Raw genomic sequence first — 18,736 nt, 5'->3', positions numbered from 1 at the left:
AATAACATGCCTTACCTTAACGCAGAATCGACCACAGAGTCCAGCGTTTATATTTTTTCTACGAATCTTTGAGTTAACATGTACTAAACATGAGTGGAATTTGCACCGCAGCGCCCCCACACCTTGATGCTCATGACAAGAATAGCATGTATAGTTATCTTTATTGAAGTGAATTAGGTTTAAATCGCCGTCATGCATGAATGAATGATATTTTTTGCAATTTTACACATAATAATCCACGATGATCACATTACACAAAACTGAAATTGCATGTCAAAATAACACATTGTCAATATTTTTTGAGACCCCCCAAAATTTCACAAATCCCATTTTCAGGGGAGCCCATGTCTTATTAAGGGGAGCCTAGCTCCCCCGTAGTTCGCACCCTGCCTTTCTATCAAAGTTATCTGACATTATCAAGATGAATTTGTTCTGACACAGTTCCTGTCATATTTTATTACCATTTTCTAAACTATAACTGCGATAATGTGAGAAATGTTGAAGGTGTCTGAATAAATTTTGGTTTGACTGTATAATGTTACAAAAGATTTCTCTTTCAAGTAAATGCTGTTAATGTACTGTATCATGGTTTCCAAAAATATTAAGCAGGTTTTTTTTCAATATTGCTAATAAGAAATGTTTCTTGCGCAGCAGATTAGCATGTTAGAATGATTTCTGAAGGATCATGTGACACTGAAGACTAGATTTATGGATTTTTGCCAACAGGAATAAATTACATTTTAAAGTGTATAGCTGTTTTTAATACTATTTCACAACATGACTGTTTTTATTGTATTTTTGACCAAATAAATGCAGCCTTGGTAAGCATGAAAGACTTGTTTAACAAATAATTAGTATTGTCATTAGAGAGAGTAGTTGTATTTGGCACGCTCTGGTTAAACAATAGGCTGAAAAGGCAAACAGAAATGGTCCAGAAAGACAAGAGAAATGTCTGATGGCAAAGCCACTGCAGCATGCTGCTTAATGGCTGAATGAAACAGTAAGTGGGTTTGTGCGCTCACAGGCAGAGCAACTCCTGCCAGCAGAAGCATTACACACCACTCTAAAAAATAAAGCATGACCTCATGCAAGGCACGCACACACCCCTGGGGTCCACTCTGATTGGAGCTAAATATTACCCAGAATTCACCACTGCATCCATGTGACACGAAAAGCAAAGTGATAGACTCCTATTCAAAGTGCAACTTCGCTAATTCAGTTGATGCATTTTCCTCGAACCAAAAACTGCAAAAGCCGCTCCACCTGTACTGGTTTCCTTTGCTCTTTTAACCTTTAGCATCACTGGTAGTGTTCTCTTGCCCTATTGGCTGAGCAGGGATGCTGATTCTGGTGCCATGGGAACAGGTGGAGTTGTTTACAACACATAGAGCACGAATGCAGGCGTGGGAGAGGATGACAGAAAAGAGAGCAATGTGATTTGTTTGCTTATGTTCTGAAGATGGATATTATCTCTCGTAGCGCCACAAGGTATAATGTTACATTGCATTTAAATAATGAAGGTTTTAGAGTGTAGAGCCTTCAAAATATTGACGATAAGCCTCAAGCTTTGCCTAAGGAATTGACTCTCTGTGCGCAATATGCGGGAAAAGTGATGTTGGTTTTCTAAGGCCTCGTGTGAAAATGGTGCCTATTGATGTCTGTGAAAACAAAAAGATGAGAGAGTAAGTGCAAGAGAGAGAGAGCGGACAGGAAGGGCGGGTTACCGGAGAGAGCATGCGAGAAGGAACAGCAAACGTTCTCTTATGTCTGAATGGGAGATGGACCATAGCTAATGCCAAAGACGTTGTATTATTTATTTAAAAAGCCGAAGGAGCTGCAACGCTGCAACTCTCTGTCTCACAGTCCAAAGAGGCACACGCGCAGCTCGCTTTCCCAGAGTGTCTCTCTCCACCCAGGCTGGATGTGCGCTCACTACTACCAAATGGTGATTACATGCTGATCCATTAGCATGAGAGAGACAGATTCTGCTTTGGCTATGCAGCAGTACTGCAGCTACTCACTGGCGATGCTGCAAGACGTTAGAGTTTCGCATATCCCTGTCTTCCTCTTGTTTTGATCCCATCTGTTGGGAATTGGGTTTGGCATGCTTTCGTCCGTAGATTCGCACCAAAGTTGTCATACTAGCTTAAGATGATGGAGCACAGCGTCGCTAATTTTTCCACTAAATTGTTTATCCAGGACACCAAAATCGCATCCCTGGAACGCAACATTCGAGACCTGGAGGATGAGATACAGATGTTAAAGGCGAATGGATTGCTGAACACGGAGGATCGAGAGGAGGAGATCAAACAGATGGAGGTCTACAAAAACCACTCCAAGTTCATGAAGACAAAGGTAAACTTTTTCTTCAAGGAGTTTAAACTATAAACCGCTTTAGACACAAAGAAATCGGTGTGTTTAGGTAACTGATAAAGTGAAAATGCATCATTTTTTATTATCTATGTGTTTTTTTAAAGGGAAACACTCATGTTGTTGTAAACCTGTATGCTGTTATTTAATTTGTTGAGCGGAAAATTTAAAACAGCAAAAACCATCATAAAAAAAGTCCACACAGTCTTCTGGAAGCCATGCATGAGAAGCATACCGAAATGTAGGTGATTTGAGCAATTTTGGGGGGTAAACTGTTCCTTTAATTATTGCTAGCAGCCTGAAGATGTATATTTTGGTTTGAAGCTTGTAATTTTACATTATATGAGCAAGATTTCAAGTAAACATGAAATCAATATTGACCCTACTTACTTTCTTAATAAATATTCCTAATTTTGTTTTGATTTTTTTTCTTATTCCAAATTTTAAAAAGTTTGTCTTTGTAATCTTGCTTTAAAATGTAAAAACTTGCTTTGTCACTGAAACAACTGTCTTGTTCATGTTTTTTAACCCCTCCACTGCAATTGCCACTTTGCACAATCCAATCAATTCTTGATGGATAAAAGTTCCACCCTAGTTTTTTTTTTTTCATTTTGAATATCTTTTTCACTTAGTTATTAGTTTAGTAAATTAGTTATATTTATTAATTATAATGAATTATTCATATCAATAAATGCTATACTTGTATATAAAAAAAATACTAAAATAACACTGCCATCCATCCAGGCCACTTTAACAAACAATGTACAAAGGTTTGGGTATGTACTAATTTTACACTTGAATTGAAAATATGACGGATGCATATTGGGATTCTGACTTTATTCTTTTTAACTGATATTTAATGATATTTTGATCCAGAGCTCTGATTGGTTTGTTTAATTTGCACTGCCCAATCAACTGTTTTTAACTGGCTTGTTTCTTGACAGAAAAATCTCATTGGTTAGTGGATTTTTGTGCACGTATAATGTTTCTTGTTAATGAAAAAAAAATGGGTTGTGAAAGCTGTTTCATATTTACTTTAACAGTAAAGATTTAAAAAATCTGCTATAATATCAGTGATATTCAAAATTTCGCTATCAGTCCATACTTAGATTAAATATTATGTTGAGCTTCTTTCAAATAAATAAATGTCTTTTCACAAATGTTTAAGTGCAGTAAAGGGTTTCCAGTGTCAGGGAAGCGGCAGAGAACATCCTTGCGGATGTCTTGTGGAATTGTAATGATAGGTTTGCTGAGTAATGCTAGAAGCAGCAGTATTAAAATAGAGTCTGTAGGATCTGTGTAAATATTTCTCACGGCTGTGATGACAGTGTTTCCTGTCAAAACACTTCAGTGTATTTACTGTAGGTTTGTTAGAAATTCTTCCCTCACAAACTTTGGCTGAATCACAGTTCCCAGTAAATCTACCACGCATTGCGTTGGGCACTGTGTCTAGAATCATTTCGAAATAATACATTGCATAAGAGGTTGTGGGTAGTTTTAGTCAAAAAAACATGCATTTGTATTTTTGAAACAGAACTGAAAAGTCCAATGAGTAATCTCATTGGTTAGTGGATTTTTGTGCACGTGTGTGATGTCTTTGCTGTATCTAACATGCTCGTGAATAAGCTGGGGGTTTTGTTGTGATATTTATAGAACTCATTTCATCAATAATTGATATGGCTGATGTATATTAAATGGGGATTGCGTTCTGAAATCCATCTTTTATGTGAGGAGAGTACAGATGTAGAGAAGAAAACTCCCATACTCATTTCAGCTCCCCTATTAAAAAAACATAGCTGATTAACACATTTTATGACACGATTCGTTAAAAATATCATTTGTCTAGATACTCATATGTACTAAATGATTTCTCTATAAATAACAGAAGATTTTCTTTCTCTGTTCCTGCTTTTTCAATCTCTTTCAGATTGACCAGCTCAAGCAGGAGCTCTCAAAAAAAGAGTCTGAGCTTTTAGCTCTGCAAACAAAACTGGAAACTCTAAATAATCAGAATTCAGACTGCAAACAGCATATTGAAGTGCTCAAAGAGTCCCTCACTGCCAAAGAGCAACGCGCTGCCATCCTACAAACAGAGGTTAAAATGATTTTATTTGATTTTTTTCTTTATTTTTATTTTTATTAAGTTTTAACATTTACCTTGGTACAACTCCTTGTCCCTTACAATTCTGTGTGTTATTGTAAATTATTTTATTTTTAGGGGATTTGATTATTATTATTATTATTATTATTATTTTAATAAGCACTTGAAGACACATTTCACCAGCTTTACATGAACTCTTTGCTCATGGTGTGTTGTTTAGGTGGACGCTCTTAGATTGCGTCTGGAGGAGAAGGAATCTTTCCTTAATAAAAAGACAAAGCAACTGCAAGACTTGACAGAGGAGAAGGGAACACTGGCCGGGGAGATCAGAGACATGAAAGACATGCTGGAAGTCAAAGAACGCAAGATAAACGTCCTGCAGAAGAAGGTAAATCTCACTTGGGAATCAAAGGTCAGAGGCCAGTTTTCATGGGCCATTTAGAAATGATTGGGGTCAATACTGATGAGCAGTAGCAAGAAGAGTGGGATTTGAGCCAGAGCAAGGGGATTTGAAAGCCTGTATCTGTAACAGATTTAACTTATTGCACACCTATATAGTGTTTTTGGTGAGATATTTTAGAAAATATAAATATAATATAATATAGAGAAAGCTCTGTTTTTAAAACCTAGTGAGCTGAATTTTGACAAAAATAATTGAAGCAGAATCACATGTATTCTTCACAGACAAAGCAGTCCTAGTAAAATGCATTGTAACTCCATGTAACAGAGCCACAGAGCATTAGTGTCTTTCTCCCCATATCTTCTTCCAACTGCTTTTTCATATTTGCTCTCTTCTTACCATATCACCACATGCTTTGCTGGGTTCTTCAGCCTTTTTCATGTTGTTCAGACATTGGAAACATCTCAAGAGTCAAAAAAGGCCACAGTCTGCTTCAAACTGTATTTAACTTCTGATCTCTGGCTCTTTGTGCTGGTTTGATCCCTTATATCTTATATTCTAAGTCACATTGCAGACATCCTGCTGTATGTCTTAAATATTTACACAAAGAAACAACCAAGTAGTTCCTTTTGCCTTCAAAACAGCTTGATTTGTTCTTGAAACCCCTTCATACAGCTTCATAACTGTGGGTAACGGGATATTGCACCATTCATCAAACAGAAAACTGGGGGGATGAAGGAAGTGAAATCTAGCCCATTATCTGGCCATACAGAACATCATCAGGCATAAATATTCCCATGAGATGCCGCCCGTACCATTAGAGACCAACCACAATTGTTCATAGTCAGCAGTAGACATTGTGGGCTGAAACATCCTTAGGCTTTCTTCAACACAAACCCGTTCAAATGGAAAACAAGGTGAAAGATGAACCGAAAGACCATATAACTTACTCCGATGTCCAGGTACTGTGTCCGTTACACTAGGTTATCCATCTTGGTAAGATCGCCTTGAGTACATACAGTTTGTTTGTAAGATGGCCTCTAAATGCAGTATATATCATTCATGTCAGTAAACACTGACTTATTAATGTTTCTCATTGTCAGTGTCATTTGTTGTTATTTGATGTTTGTCCTTGTTATTTTGACAATGTTTGTTCACCCTTTTACAGACTAAAATGATGTTTTTGTGACCAGTGCACCTACAGTTTGTGGGTATATTTGTAACTTTATTAGCTCATAGTGCTTTTACAACTAATCCTTTCATATTAAAAAGCATTTGAGAACTTTTTACTTACAGCAATCAACATAGCATAACCTTAAGTCAAATTTAAAGGGATAGTTCACCTAAAAATGAAAATTACCCCATGATTTACTCACTCTCAAGTCATCCTAGGTGTATATGACTTTTTTCTTTCAGACGAATACAATCAAAGTTTTATTGAAAAATGTCCTGGCTCTTCCAAGCTTTATAATGGCAGTGAATGGGTGTTGATATTCAATAGTTCAATAGATGTCCAATAATAGAAGTCCATCCATCATAAAAACTGCTGCACGGCTCCGGGGATTAATAAAGGCCTCCTGAAGCGAATTGGTGCATTTTTGTTTAAAAAAATATCCATATTTTAAACTTTGTAAACTGTAATCTCTAGCTACGCCTATACGATGGCTTGAGGGTGGGGTAATTTTAATTTTTGGGTGAACTATCCCTTTAAACTCCCTTTCCATATGATTTTTAAAGATGAAGTATGTAATTTTAGCACCCCTAGTGGTACCAAGGTGAAGTGCAGTTCTTGATTGTTTGAATGAACGTTTCGCTAATACAGTGATGCAGGAATGAGTCCTAAAATCCAGAAATGAGTTCCACTGTTCCAAAGTCAAAGGTTTTTTGAACAGCTTTTTGATTAAATGCCTGAAATAAGACCTGTGGTTAAAACAAGCAAGATTTTCATATTTCATTCAACAACATAAAATACATCAGTAATACCCTACTTATGATTTTTTTTAAAGCTTTTTATGCTTTAAATGGCAATTGCTCACTAGTCCACTTTTTACAGCCTCATTTTTTTATACTTGTGCTTACAAACTATTCTAACTTAAACTTTCTAACAATATTTTAAAGGGGTCATATGATGCGATTTCAATTTTTCCTTTCTCTTTGGAGTGTTACAAGCTCTTGGTGTTCTGACTCACAGACTGTAAGTACGTTTTTTATATTTAAAGGATTTGCCACTACACTGTTCAAAACTCGCGTTTGAATCATCAGAGTAGTGCTTGTTGTTTGTCATTTCTCTGATCACAAATGCAGACATGGTTTTATGTTTAAGCGGCATTACATTTCATTACACCAAATACACAAAATAATGTTCTTTTTAGCAACATCATATGACCCCTTTAAATATTTAAACAGTTGACGGAATCTTAGTAGTGGTGACATTGAAGTTATGCAAACGTGGTATAATTCATTTATAGCCTAACATTTTACTTCGGGCAATTGTATTTAGGCTTCAAAATTCATAACAGTTATGTTCATTTGTGAAGATTATCATGTTGAACAAAACATGTTTTGCAATAAAAAAAGTTTGATTGCTAAATCCACACTCGATTTATCCTCTTCCTCTCTCCCAGATTGAGAATCTTCAGGAGCAGCTGAGGGATAAAGATAAACAGCTCGGGAATCTAAAGGACAGAGTGAAGTCTCTCCAGACGGACTCCAGCAACACTGATACTGCCCTCGCCACGCTAGAGGAAGCCCTGTCTGAGAAGGTACCAGAAATGGTCCCAAACATCACAAGAGGAAATGAAAATGTAGAGCAGAAGCAAATCAAATCAGAGCTGCCTCATATATGCTGATTTAGGTGTTTGGAGAATATAAAATAAAGTTCAAAGTTCAACAAATTGCCTTCGACAACAGACTGTGCATGACACATTCACAGTATTTTAAACTTAGGAAATAAATTGTGTCTGCTGATAGCATTGTTTATTTGCGCATACTGTGTTGTTTTAGCACCTGATTCTCTAAAGTAATTATACAAATCAGGTAACAAAGAAAACATGGCCAAAAAACATAATTAAATACAGCACATTTCTCAGCATTCAGGCCAGATGCTCAGAGACTACCATGATCTGGAATACTTTAGTCGGATTGTACAGCATTTTTACGGCAAGTTTTAGTGAATTTACCCGCTAATCTGTGAAGAATGAAGACATTTACAGACATTTATTGATAAACCTTGAGTGTTAGGGAAGTGGAAGTTGTTTTAGCATGCTCAATTAGCCGTGAGTTCAGGTGAACTGAATACTGAAAATTCAGCTTTGCATTACAGAAATAAATTACATTTTAAAATATATATTAAAATAGAAATTAAAATAAAATTATTTCACAATATTACATTACACAATATCACAATATAAAAAAATTGACAGACCCCAGACTTTTGAACGGTAGTGTACAGTATGTAATTGTAAGCATAACAATCTTTTTCGTAAAGTTTTTAAAATATTTTTTAATAGACCAAAACTTTTTGTACAAAGGAGTTCATATACTCAGTGTCACAACTTTGCTGATTTGATTGGTGACAGTGCAAAATCTTTTTTCTATTTCTGTTCATTTTGAATGAATCCCAGGTTTTCTCTGCGGTCTCACTGTATATATTCTGGCTGTATATAAGCCATCGGCCACCTTGCTCTAAGAATATCTGCGTTTTTAAAACTGATATCAATCAACCTGTAATTGGTACCACTGAAATTACTTTCAATGATTTAGCCAGTTGTGTCATTGAATGTGTTTTCGGCGTTAGCTTAATGGTCACTCATTTTAGAGGGCATCATGGGAACTTTATGAAAGTAGTGATGAGTTCCTGTCTTTGTCTAATTTCTCTTATTTGACAGTAGCTATGTCTCAAAGCCTAGTGAACCGCCTACCTAAATGGCATTTTTGGGTATCAGAGGTGCATAGTTCAGTTAAAATGTTTGAATTCTGTGTTGATCAGAAATGCTGTTTTGGTAGGCGATTCACTCAATCGGCTTCTTTTTGTTCTTATGTTGCTCTCTAGTTATTTATATTCTCCTGTGTAGAACATTATCATTATCCTGAAAGAAGAGCTAATGATAAAGCTTGTGCAGTTTTACTGAGTCCCTTCATCCTCCTCCTCCTCCTCATTTCCCATGATTCCCTCCTTTGCAATGTAGCAAGCAGAGCAGCTGTTCAGTCAAATGAACAATCCCGTAAGTGTCTCTCTGGATATGTACTAGCACATATTGAAAACATGAGGACACTATACTCTTAGTTTCTTTCTACTTTAACTTATAAGAATTCAACCCTGCTGCTTTAGAAAGAAGGGGATCTAATTTATGGTCTGATGAACTTTACAGTTCAGGAACAACACAATATGTATTTTAGGTACAGCTTTGAATTATTATGGAAAATGTCAAGTAAAAATAGATTGAAGTCTAGCTATTTTTGGAGGTTTTTGTTGTTGTTGTATAAGTAGAGGTCTGCAGGATGCAGCAGTTGTAGGTTATTTAGAGGAAATCTAAATAATATATAGTGAATTGTGCTATACAAAAATTAAATGTATGTGTAAATTATTTTATTTTATTTTTTCTAAAATATTCTTCCTTAGTTTGGGTGCAATACAGATCTTTTCAGAATCTTGCATGTGCATCCTGTTTAATACGTTTATTGTTTTTATCATATAACCAACCAACAGGATTAAAACAGAATTAATTGGGATTCAAGGGCATTCTGTGAAATGTGGAAAAACTGTACTGTTTCCTCATGCTTCCAATGTTTACTAATCTGTTTTTGAAATTAATACCCAGGTACTTGAACACGCATATGTCTGAAGGCAAACGCATTGCAAAGAATCTTACCACTGAACCATGGAGCTAAAATCCACATTTGCATGTTGCGTTGCATGTTCCTCTGTTGTGTGTGTTTCCTCTCATGTCATGTGAATCTGGTGTCAGCTTTGATCTGTTGCAACCTTTGGTTGTATGACCACATTATCTTGGATTATTTATGTTGTCGCTTTCTTCAATTTTGCATTGTGTGTGATCCATTGTGCATTCATTTTCAACATGCCAATGTAAACTGTGTTTCAGAATGCCCGCTGTGTTTTAATAATTAAGCAAGGCTGCATTTCAATATTGCAAAGAAAATGATGCATAACTGCAACTTCCTCTGTTTGTATAGTATAACGTGATCTCTTGTATTCTGTTTCAACTGCAGCAAGACAAATAAGTGCATTTAATCGTATATTTAAAGTTTGGCTAATTATCTGCTTTGTGGAGCCCTCTAGTCTGCGTACTGGTGTATGCACTGGAGTGGCATTCCGAACTGGGAATGCTTCTTCAGGAATTTTTGATTGACTGAGACTGTGTGTTTTAACTGGTTTCTGTGGTGATGCCTTCCCATGATCATCATACAGAAGGCTCATGATATGGAGGTGCAGCAAAGCTCACGTGGGAACCCTGAGTATGTGGACCGGGTCAAGCTTCTAGAAAAGGAGGTGTCCTTCTACAAAGAGGAGTCCAGCAAAGCCCAGGCCGAGGTCGAGAGGTTACTGGAGATTCTGAGAGAGGTGGAGACAGAGAAAAATGACAAGGATAAGAAGATCGCAGAACTGGAAAGGTGAGAAAAAGCCACTTGTTTACTTTTTAAATGCTTTTGAAAGTGTGAAGTCCCATATACACTACCACATCTGGACACACTTGACTGAATTCATTTTTGCATTCTTGTGCAGATTGTGTTCGTATGATCTTAAAAACCCTTTCATCCAAATCCTTATACTTAAATACTTGAAATTAGTTTTGTAGATTAGTATTAATAGTACTGTATGTATTACAAAAACATTTTTTTTCCTTTTATAAAGCATACATATGTGCATATAATACAATAAATGCACAGTTTTACATATTTTTCAATGAGTTTGGCCAGATAGTGTAACATGCAAGCATTTCTTTACAAAACTAAAATTTTATTTTAAAAAAGGTTTTTTTTTTTTTTTAAAGAATGATTTTGGCCATATAGTGTGATAGTGTTTCCACCACAGGATAAAATAATAATTATAAAAGGTAATTGCAACCTTTCTTGCAATTTTTCTTGTAATTCTGTGTTTATATCTCACAATTCTGATATTTTCCTCGTAATTCTGAGAGAAAAAAGTAATACTTATGAGTGTATATCTAGAAGTTTTCTTAGAATTACAAGAATAAAAGTCAGATTGTGAGATAAAAAGTCACAACCTTTTTGTCATTAACTTTTTGATTTTTTTATCCCAAGGAAGAAATGGCTTCCATAAGATAATGAAGGAAAAGTTGCCAACAAGTGTCTTCAATAACTTCAATAACACGTCTTCATTTATTTATTTAAATTTAATTTAATTTATTGGCTAGACAGTCAAGGATAGTGAAGCTGCCAACAAGTGTCTTTAATTATGTTGTGCAGAGCTGGAATATAGACATAAAAGATAGTTAAGGTATAAAATATACAATATTTGTTTTTAAAGGGGTCATATGATGCTGCTAAAAAGAACATTATTTTGTGTATTTGGTGTAATGAAATGTGTTTATGCGGTTTAAAGTAAAAAAAAAAACATTATTTTCCACATACTGTAATCAAACACACCTGAACAAGCTAATCAATGTCTTCAGGATTACTAGGGCTATAGGCAGGTGAGTTTTTTTTTCAGGGTTGGAGCTGAACTCTGCAGGACTGCGGCTCTCTAGGACCGAACTTGCCTACCCCTGGTATAGGTGATGAGGAGCTCAGTGAACTGTGATCAGATGAGATGTTGTCAGGCCATATGTCAGCAGAAACAAATCTGCTCGTAGCGTGTGCTATTCAATCGCACACACAAATATGGCGGCGCGCTCTGTAGCTTGTATCATTTCATATTAAAGCACAAATGAATGTCAGATCCGCATAACGTTCAGTAGTGGCAGCTCTTAAAGTAATAGCAGCCAAATATCCTAATAACCCAGCTGCTGTAATGTCTGTTAATCAAAGAAAAAAAAGAAAAAAGAGGAAATCAGTAACTTTTGCAGCTTTAAGGATTCATCTTTTTTCATTTATAATTTAGTGTTGATAACTTTATATTCAATTTCTGTATATTTTTCTCCTTGCTAAAGGGCACAGGTGAATATGACATTTATCATAATGGGTTTATGTGAAGATTGTTTTAAGTTCACTTTAACTAGAAGTTGTTATTTTTTTAAAGTCTAATAAATGTTAAAATTGATAGCTTTCAATTATACTGTAATGTTGATTGGCTATAGTCTATGGTTAAATATTAGGGGAAAAAAGAACAATTTCCCAGACACATCAGTAGTATTGGTATCAGTGATACTCGCCTTCAGTCATAAAAAAAAATGCCATTAAAAATATACTATCTTTGTTATTTCTACATTCATTTGAAAATTGAATGTGAAATTATTGCAATATAAAAGTGTATTTTAAAAACTTTAATGTTAGGTGGGATTAATTGTGATTAATCACGATTAATTTCAGAAAAAATGTGTTTTATGAAGAATATCTCTTTGGATTTGAGACTTTAGTCTTTGCAACTTTACAGATCTTCTTTATGCACCAAGAGCTTGTAACACTCCAAAGAGAAAGGAAAAATTGAAATCGCATCATATGACCCCTTTAAAAAATTGACATTGTATAACTCACATGCTTGCATTTGTGTTTTTAATATGTATTTCTAAGATGTTAACAGTAGTATTAGTAAACAATGAATAAACATGTCCAAACATTAGTAATGTAGTGTAAATATTGGAATTCAAATGAATTTTATAAAGATTTGACAATATTTTTGTTGCCTGCACGAGTTTCATAAAGCAGCATCAGGACAGAGGCCTTGTTTTGCCGTTATCTTGAGCTTTGACAGCATTGGTTGACAGTTTCTACTGTACTTAATATCAAATTCTGCTGGGCTATAACATCAAAATGCTGATGTCAAGAGCCGTTTTGTTACTGATGCAGTAGAAACCATGCTGTACTCTCAGAGCTGCCGTCAATAATGCATCTCCTAGAGGTGAAATATGATGATGATTGCAAATATTTATGCTGTTTCCTGGAATCATGCATTCATGAGGTCATCAGTATTCTGTGTTTCTGACATGTTCTGAATATTGATATGGAGCTCGTGTTTAGTGGTTATGTATTGCCTCTCTCTTCATGCGCTGTGATGATTGCTACTCCCGACAGATTTGTGTTTGTTTTGGCATGTTCATGTACAAATGCCTCCACATCTCTTTTCTCTTCTTCTAAATTCTTGTTTATTTGCTGAGTAATTCATCTAAGATATCAAGTCCATGCTAGTGCTGTAAAATGGGCATTCACACTAACAGCAAAATGACCATAAATCATTGACTGCAATTTGCATATAAATAAATATATATAGTGCTGTCAAAATTAGCGCATTAATGCAGGCAATGATTTTTCCCAGTTTAACAGCATTAAAAATACTCAAAATTTATCTGTCTGCAACTGCTGTGTGCTTGATGCCTTGATGCCTCTGTTGCACGGCTGTCTCTCATTCACTGGTTTTTCTTACAAAGGAAAGAATCCTTTTGTTCTTTATAATGTGGTAAATACGTGCCAGATTGCATTGATGTAAAAATCTGTGGACTGAGAAAGCCCAGAAAATAATATTGTGTGTATAATGTGTTTTGTGGTTGTGTATGCTGTTTCTTGCGCATGTGTTGGGCTCTCTTCCAAACCCTAGTGAGCTGCCTCGAAGTCTAATGTCTACATAGGCAACATCCTAACCAAGATGGAGCCTCATAAGTGGCTGATTAAAAATGATTTAAACATTTTTTAGCGGGCAGCAGCAATACAGTCACACAAACAGTGCTCAAGAGATCTGAAAGAGAGTCTGATGCTGTTGCTAACTACTCAACAGAAATCTTGACTGAGTGCATTTGTAAAAGTATTTTCTACTGTTTACACTTACAGAACTCCAAAATTTTGAATGGTAATACTGTATAGGTAAAGGATACATTTAATGCTACCTTAGATTTTGGCCAAAACTGCATATTTTATATGTTGCTGTCTACCTACTTCCTTTTGGGAGTGTGCCTATAGTGCATAAACTATGTTGCCTATAGGTAGGAAGCTCACTAGGCTATGGAACTGGGCTAATGTGTACATCAACCAGAGTGCACGTTTTCCTTTTTTGATTATATCTGTTCTATAATTTTTTTGTATTTATTATTTATTATTATTTATTTTTTGTATAATAAAAATAGAACATGAAAATTTAATCTAATGATTCCATAGTTTCAGCACAATTTTCTTTAACATAGTGTCATACATGTGATAACTGCACACTTGATGTCATGATTTTGGCATTGCAACATGTTGATGTGAAATCATTCTCTAAAATTACACCAAAGGAAAACATTGACTAGCCATACTAGAATTTCTCAGCATTCCAAGTGAGTTTGATTTATGCATTTATGGCCCTGTTTACACTTGGTAATAAGATGCTTTTTGGTCAATCTGATCACAAGTGGACAATGGAGACACATACCCGTTTACACCTGGCATTTTAATCTGTCTCTTCTGTCCACTTTCGACTATTTCTGACCAGATTACCCCCGTGGTGCTGATTACGTCAAGAGGAGGGTAAATGGGCGAATCCCTCTGTCGGCGTCAAAACACGAGCGGGAGGGCTAAAGTTATCGTGCACTAATATTACGTCTGCTTGTACTTACTGCTGTTGTTTCTTTTTCTTGTTATCAGAATAATACTTCTAATCCGGCCTGTCAAAGTTTAAATCCCGTCTGGTAAGCACGCGTCCTTGTGTCTCGCAATGATTACAGGTCAGTAGGTGGAGAGTAGGCTGTTCGAACGCATTCGACCACATCAGCGTCTACACCACGAAAGCAATCCGGTCGAATGCGTTTTCGACTACCTCTGGAAGTGGTCGAAAGTGGACAAGCTCAAAACGTTTCACACCCCGTTTACACCTGTATTTAGCGTTGTCCACTTGTGATACGATCGAACAAAACGCATCTTAATACCAAGTGAAAACAGGGCCTATGATGTAATATAAAATGCTGCAGTTTGCAGTTTATATACACACTTTTTGTTCCCATTCAACAGTAATTCCTGTCAGTGTGAACAGCCCTTATAATAGTTTTGAGCATTGGATAGTAAGTTCAGTATCTCAGGTTCCAGCTCTGGCTCAAAGTCTTGTTACTTATTCTCAGTTGACATACTCATGCTTTAGTGTTAATGTGGTTCGATTAACCATGTGTGTTTCTGTTTTGTTTTTTACCGTCTCGCCAACTCTTTCTATTCTGTCTGTTGATCTTTCTCTTTTTCCGACCTCCTTCTCTTCCTCCTGTTCTTCCATGTTCCTTCATCTTCTGTCATAAAACACTCATTTCTTGTTCAAAAATTCTTGTCCATCTTCATGTTCTTCCTATTCTGCATTTCTCTCATTGGCATCTATCTATCTATCTATCTGTCTGTCTGTCTGTCTGTCTATCTATATAATATGTCTGTCTATCTATCTATCTATCTATCTATTTTTGTATAATAAAAATAGAACATGAAAATTTAATCTAATGATTCCATAGTTTCAGCACAATTTTCTTTAACATAGTGTCATACATGTGATAACTGCACACTTGATGTCATGATTTTGGCATTGCAACATGTTGATGTGAAATCATTCTCTAAAATTACACCAAAATTAAAGGGATAGTTCACCTAAAAATAAAAATTCTGTCATTAATTACTCTCCCCCATGTCATCAGGCTGATTTTCTTTCTTTCATAAAATAAGAGAGGATACATTTTATTAATTGTTCTAATTCTATGAGGTTCACACCACAGCTAAATCAAAAACGACACAGAGGAGCAATATAGTTGGAATCACTTTCAGAATTATTTTTGTTCAGTTAGTGAATGATAAAAACACTGACAGCCAACCAAAATCTATTCTGCTTTAAAGAGCTTGAGCATTTAAATTGGCAGACAACAAAACTGCAGCTTATGATTATTATAAACAGAACATTATCATCTGTTGGTGTGGACACTAATATCATCATTATTATAGTTTTCATTGGTTTTGATTGGAACACGCAGAATGTTCTGTCAGAAAGTGAATGGGGACAAATGCAGTTGAGCCAAAAATGACAAAAAGTCATTAAAATGCAATAGAAGTAGTTCATACTTATTGCTTGTTCATTATATTCCAAGTCTTCTGAAGTCTGAAGGATTAGATTATATTTAAGTCATTGTTACTAAAAATCTCATATTGAGTCCTTTGTCTTCTATTGAAGAAAGAAAATCATACATGTTTGAAACTACATTTTGGTGAGTAAATGGCGACATTGTTGTTATTTTCAGGTGAACTATTCTTAATTACACTCAATTATACAGTGGTTTTCACATAGACCTGTCAACTAATGCTATTTTTAGCAATCTTGATGTATTTTATTCTACCCTGCTTATATGACGTTACACGCTTCTGTGATCTCTGTGCTTGCCGCTTGGTGTTGCTGGCATACAAGGGCCCTGACAATGAGCGGAGCCCCGTTTCCTGACCTTTGAACACCCATTTCACATGCTGAACCTCTTGACCAGTCATCTTTCTGCTTCCTAACACGATCTCTCCTCCCTTCCCTCTCACTCTTCTGAATGAATCCTCTCCATCCCCTCCCACCTCAGCCTGCGAAATTCCCCTCAAATCGGCCATTAATTTAAGAAAGATATTTGTACTGGACAACGACAAAAAATGTACTATACTAATTTTGATCATGTTTGGTTAAATAGAGTTTTGTGATTGATACCAAATTCAGCAATTCAGGTGACACTCTGTATGTGTTCTAAGGCAAACCAAGGATCAAAATAAAAAGGGCCCAGGCATCAAGCTTGGTCCTCAGATGGACAAGAAAGGCCCTGGGAATATCTTGCAAGACCAACGGAAGGATAATCCAATGGACAACCCAAAGGTGTGTTGTTTTTATTTTATGGCTTTAAATTTTGTCTTAAACCAAGAGAAAACAAGAAAAACAAAAGAGTTTCTCTTTATTTTCTTGCACACGTTTTTCTTTATTTCACAGATGGAGGAGTTGTTGAATGTTTTGGAGAAGACGAGGCAGGAGTTGGAAGCCACTAAGCAGCGTCTGTCCTCCACCCAACAGTCTCTGACTGAGAGAGACGGCCATCTGACCAACCTCCGACAGGAGCGCAGAAAACAGCTCGAGGAGATCTTGGAAATGAAGTAAGAATCCTTGCAGTCAGACTCTGTTTCTTCATAAATATTTGATGCCTAGGATGTTTTTAGTTTTGTTGAAAGCTGCTCAGTGTATATCATGCATGCATACAGTATCTCAAACGGTCTGTTCCCCTCAGACAACAGGCTCTGCTCGCTGCTATCAGTGAGAAGGATGCTAACATCGCTTTGCTGGAGCTGTCCTCTTCCAATAAGAAGAAGACACAAGAGGAAGTGTTGGCCCTGAAAAGAGAGAAGGACAGACTAATGCATCAGCTCAAACAACAGGTCGGTCGATTTCTGTACTCAGAAACCCATTTAATTACACTAAGTCAATAGGAGAGCCACTTTTACCGAAAAGTATGAAAAGTTACATCCAGTTATAATGTCTACCTACACTGGAACATCTAAAGTCTGTCTACACTGGACGCGTGACCGTTGCAAATCATTTGAACGTTGTGTCAGTACATCATAAATAGAACGAGGCATCAGTTTAATGACGGGGATCATGTCGCATCGCACCGCATCCAGTGTAGACAACATCACTCATTATGATGTGTTCTATTGTCTTTTGTCGTGTCGCATCGCAACACTTGCGTCCGAGTGAGTAACACTGTCCTAAACCATTAAACCTTAAAGGGGTCATATCATGATGCGATGTCATGTTTTTCTTTATCTTTGGAGTGTTACAAGCTGTTCATGCATTTATAAGATATGTAAAGTCGCAAAGATTAAAGTCTCTCAACCCCAAAGAGTTAAGACTCGTCTAGCCTTCCTAAAACGCCTCATTCAAACACGCCCCCACATATGTACGTCACTGTGTGGGAAGATTTTCATAACACCGCCCAAATGTATACGCATGTATACAAAGAAGGCATAACTTTTATTCTCACTGTAGTATTGTTGCCACCACTGCCATGGAAGCTGATATTCCAAATATGGTAAGGGGCGTAACATTTCCGTCACATGCTTGAGGTATTCAGCCAATCACAATGCACTGGATAGCTAGCCAATCAGAACACACTGCGCTTTTCAGAACGATGAGCTTTGTAAAAACCGACGCGTTTCAGAAAGGTGGTGCAGAGAAGAGCAACAATAATGTAAAGTACGGTATGTGGAAAATAATATGTTTTTTGAACCTTAAACTGTGTAAATACATTGCATTACATCAAATACAAAAAATTATGTTCTTTTTAGCAACGTCATATGACCCTTTAGAAGGATGGTTTGCATGGTTTGTGCGCCCATGGGCGTGCTGGTCTTAAAACGAGGTGTGTTCAGGCGCATTGTTGGCGCGTTGCTATTTTGAGGCAAGTGAAATAGACTGCACCATTGACCAACTAAAACCTGGTATAAAGTCAATGGTGCAGTATTTTTTGTTATTTAAAGAGCACGTTAGTAATATGCACCTATAGGCGGGTCCACAACGCGTGTACATTCTGCTTATTACACACACAGGGACGCGCAGCAGTACACAAACATGCCAAATATTAAAAATTTAAGGATTACAATGTAAAAGATTATTATTGTGTAGGCTACATAAATACAAAAATGCCTACATCATAATGTATAGTCATTGCATGTATCAGAAATAGGCTACCTATTTGCTCGCGCACAGCAGCTCCGTTTCA

The 18,736-nt window shown here is 36.4% G+C and overlaps 1 protein-coding gene across 1 annotated transcript in view; it reads left to right on the top strand.

Moving 5' to 3' along the window:
* LOC107743273 (ERC protein 2-like) overlaps positions 1–18,736 on the top strand; it is a gene marked incomplete at its 3' end in the record, with an annotated part of 52,005 nt that overhangs the window by 30,516 nt on the left and 2,753 nt on the right. The window contains exons 6-14 of the mRNA XM_016556432.1: positions 2,200–2,355; positions 4,298–4,465; positions 4,692–4,859; positions 7,496–7,633; positions 9,059–9,094; positions 10,300–10,502; positions 16,722–16,842; positions 16,954–17,114; positions 17,246–17,393. Coding sequence (XP_016411918.1) covers positions 2,200–2,355; positions 4,298–4,465; positions 4,692–4,859; positions 7,496–7,633; positions 9,059–9,094; positions 10,300–10,502; positions 16,722–16,842; positions 16,954–17,114; positions 17,246–17,393 — 1,299 coding nt within the window. The remainder of the gene's footprint in view (positions 1–2,199; positions 2,356–4,297; positions 4,466–4,691; positions 4,860–7,495; positions 7,634–9,058; positions 9,095–10,299; positions 10,503–16,721; positions 16,843–16,953; positions 17,115–17,245; positions 17,394–18,736) is intronic.

The sequence above is a fragment of the Sinocyclocheilus rhinocerous genome, unplaced genomic scaffold (genome assembly GCF_001515625.1).
Source record: "Sinocyclocheilus rhinocerous isolate Xijiao unplaced genomic scaffold, SAMN03320098_v1.1 scaffold227, whole genome shotgun sequence".
Taxonomy (NCBI): Eukaryota; Metazoa; Chordata; class Actinopteri; order Cypriniformes; family Cyprinidae; genus Sinocyclocheilus; species Sinocyclocheilus rhinocerous.
The sequence above is the reverse complement of the archived record's forward strand: the minus strand, read 5'-3'. Positions and strand labels throughout refer to the sequence as shown.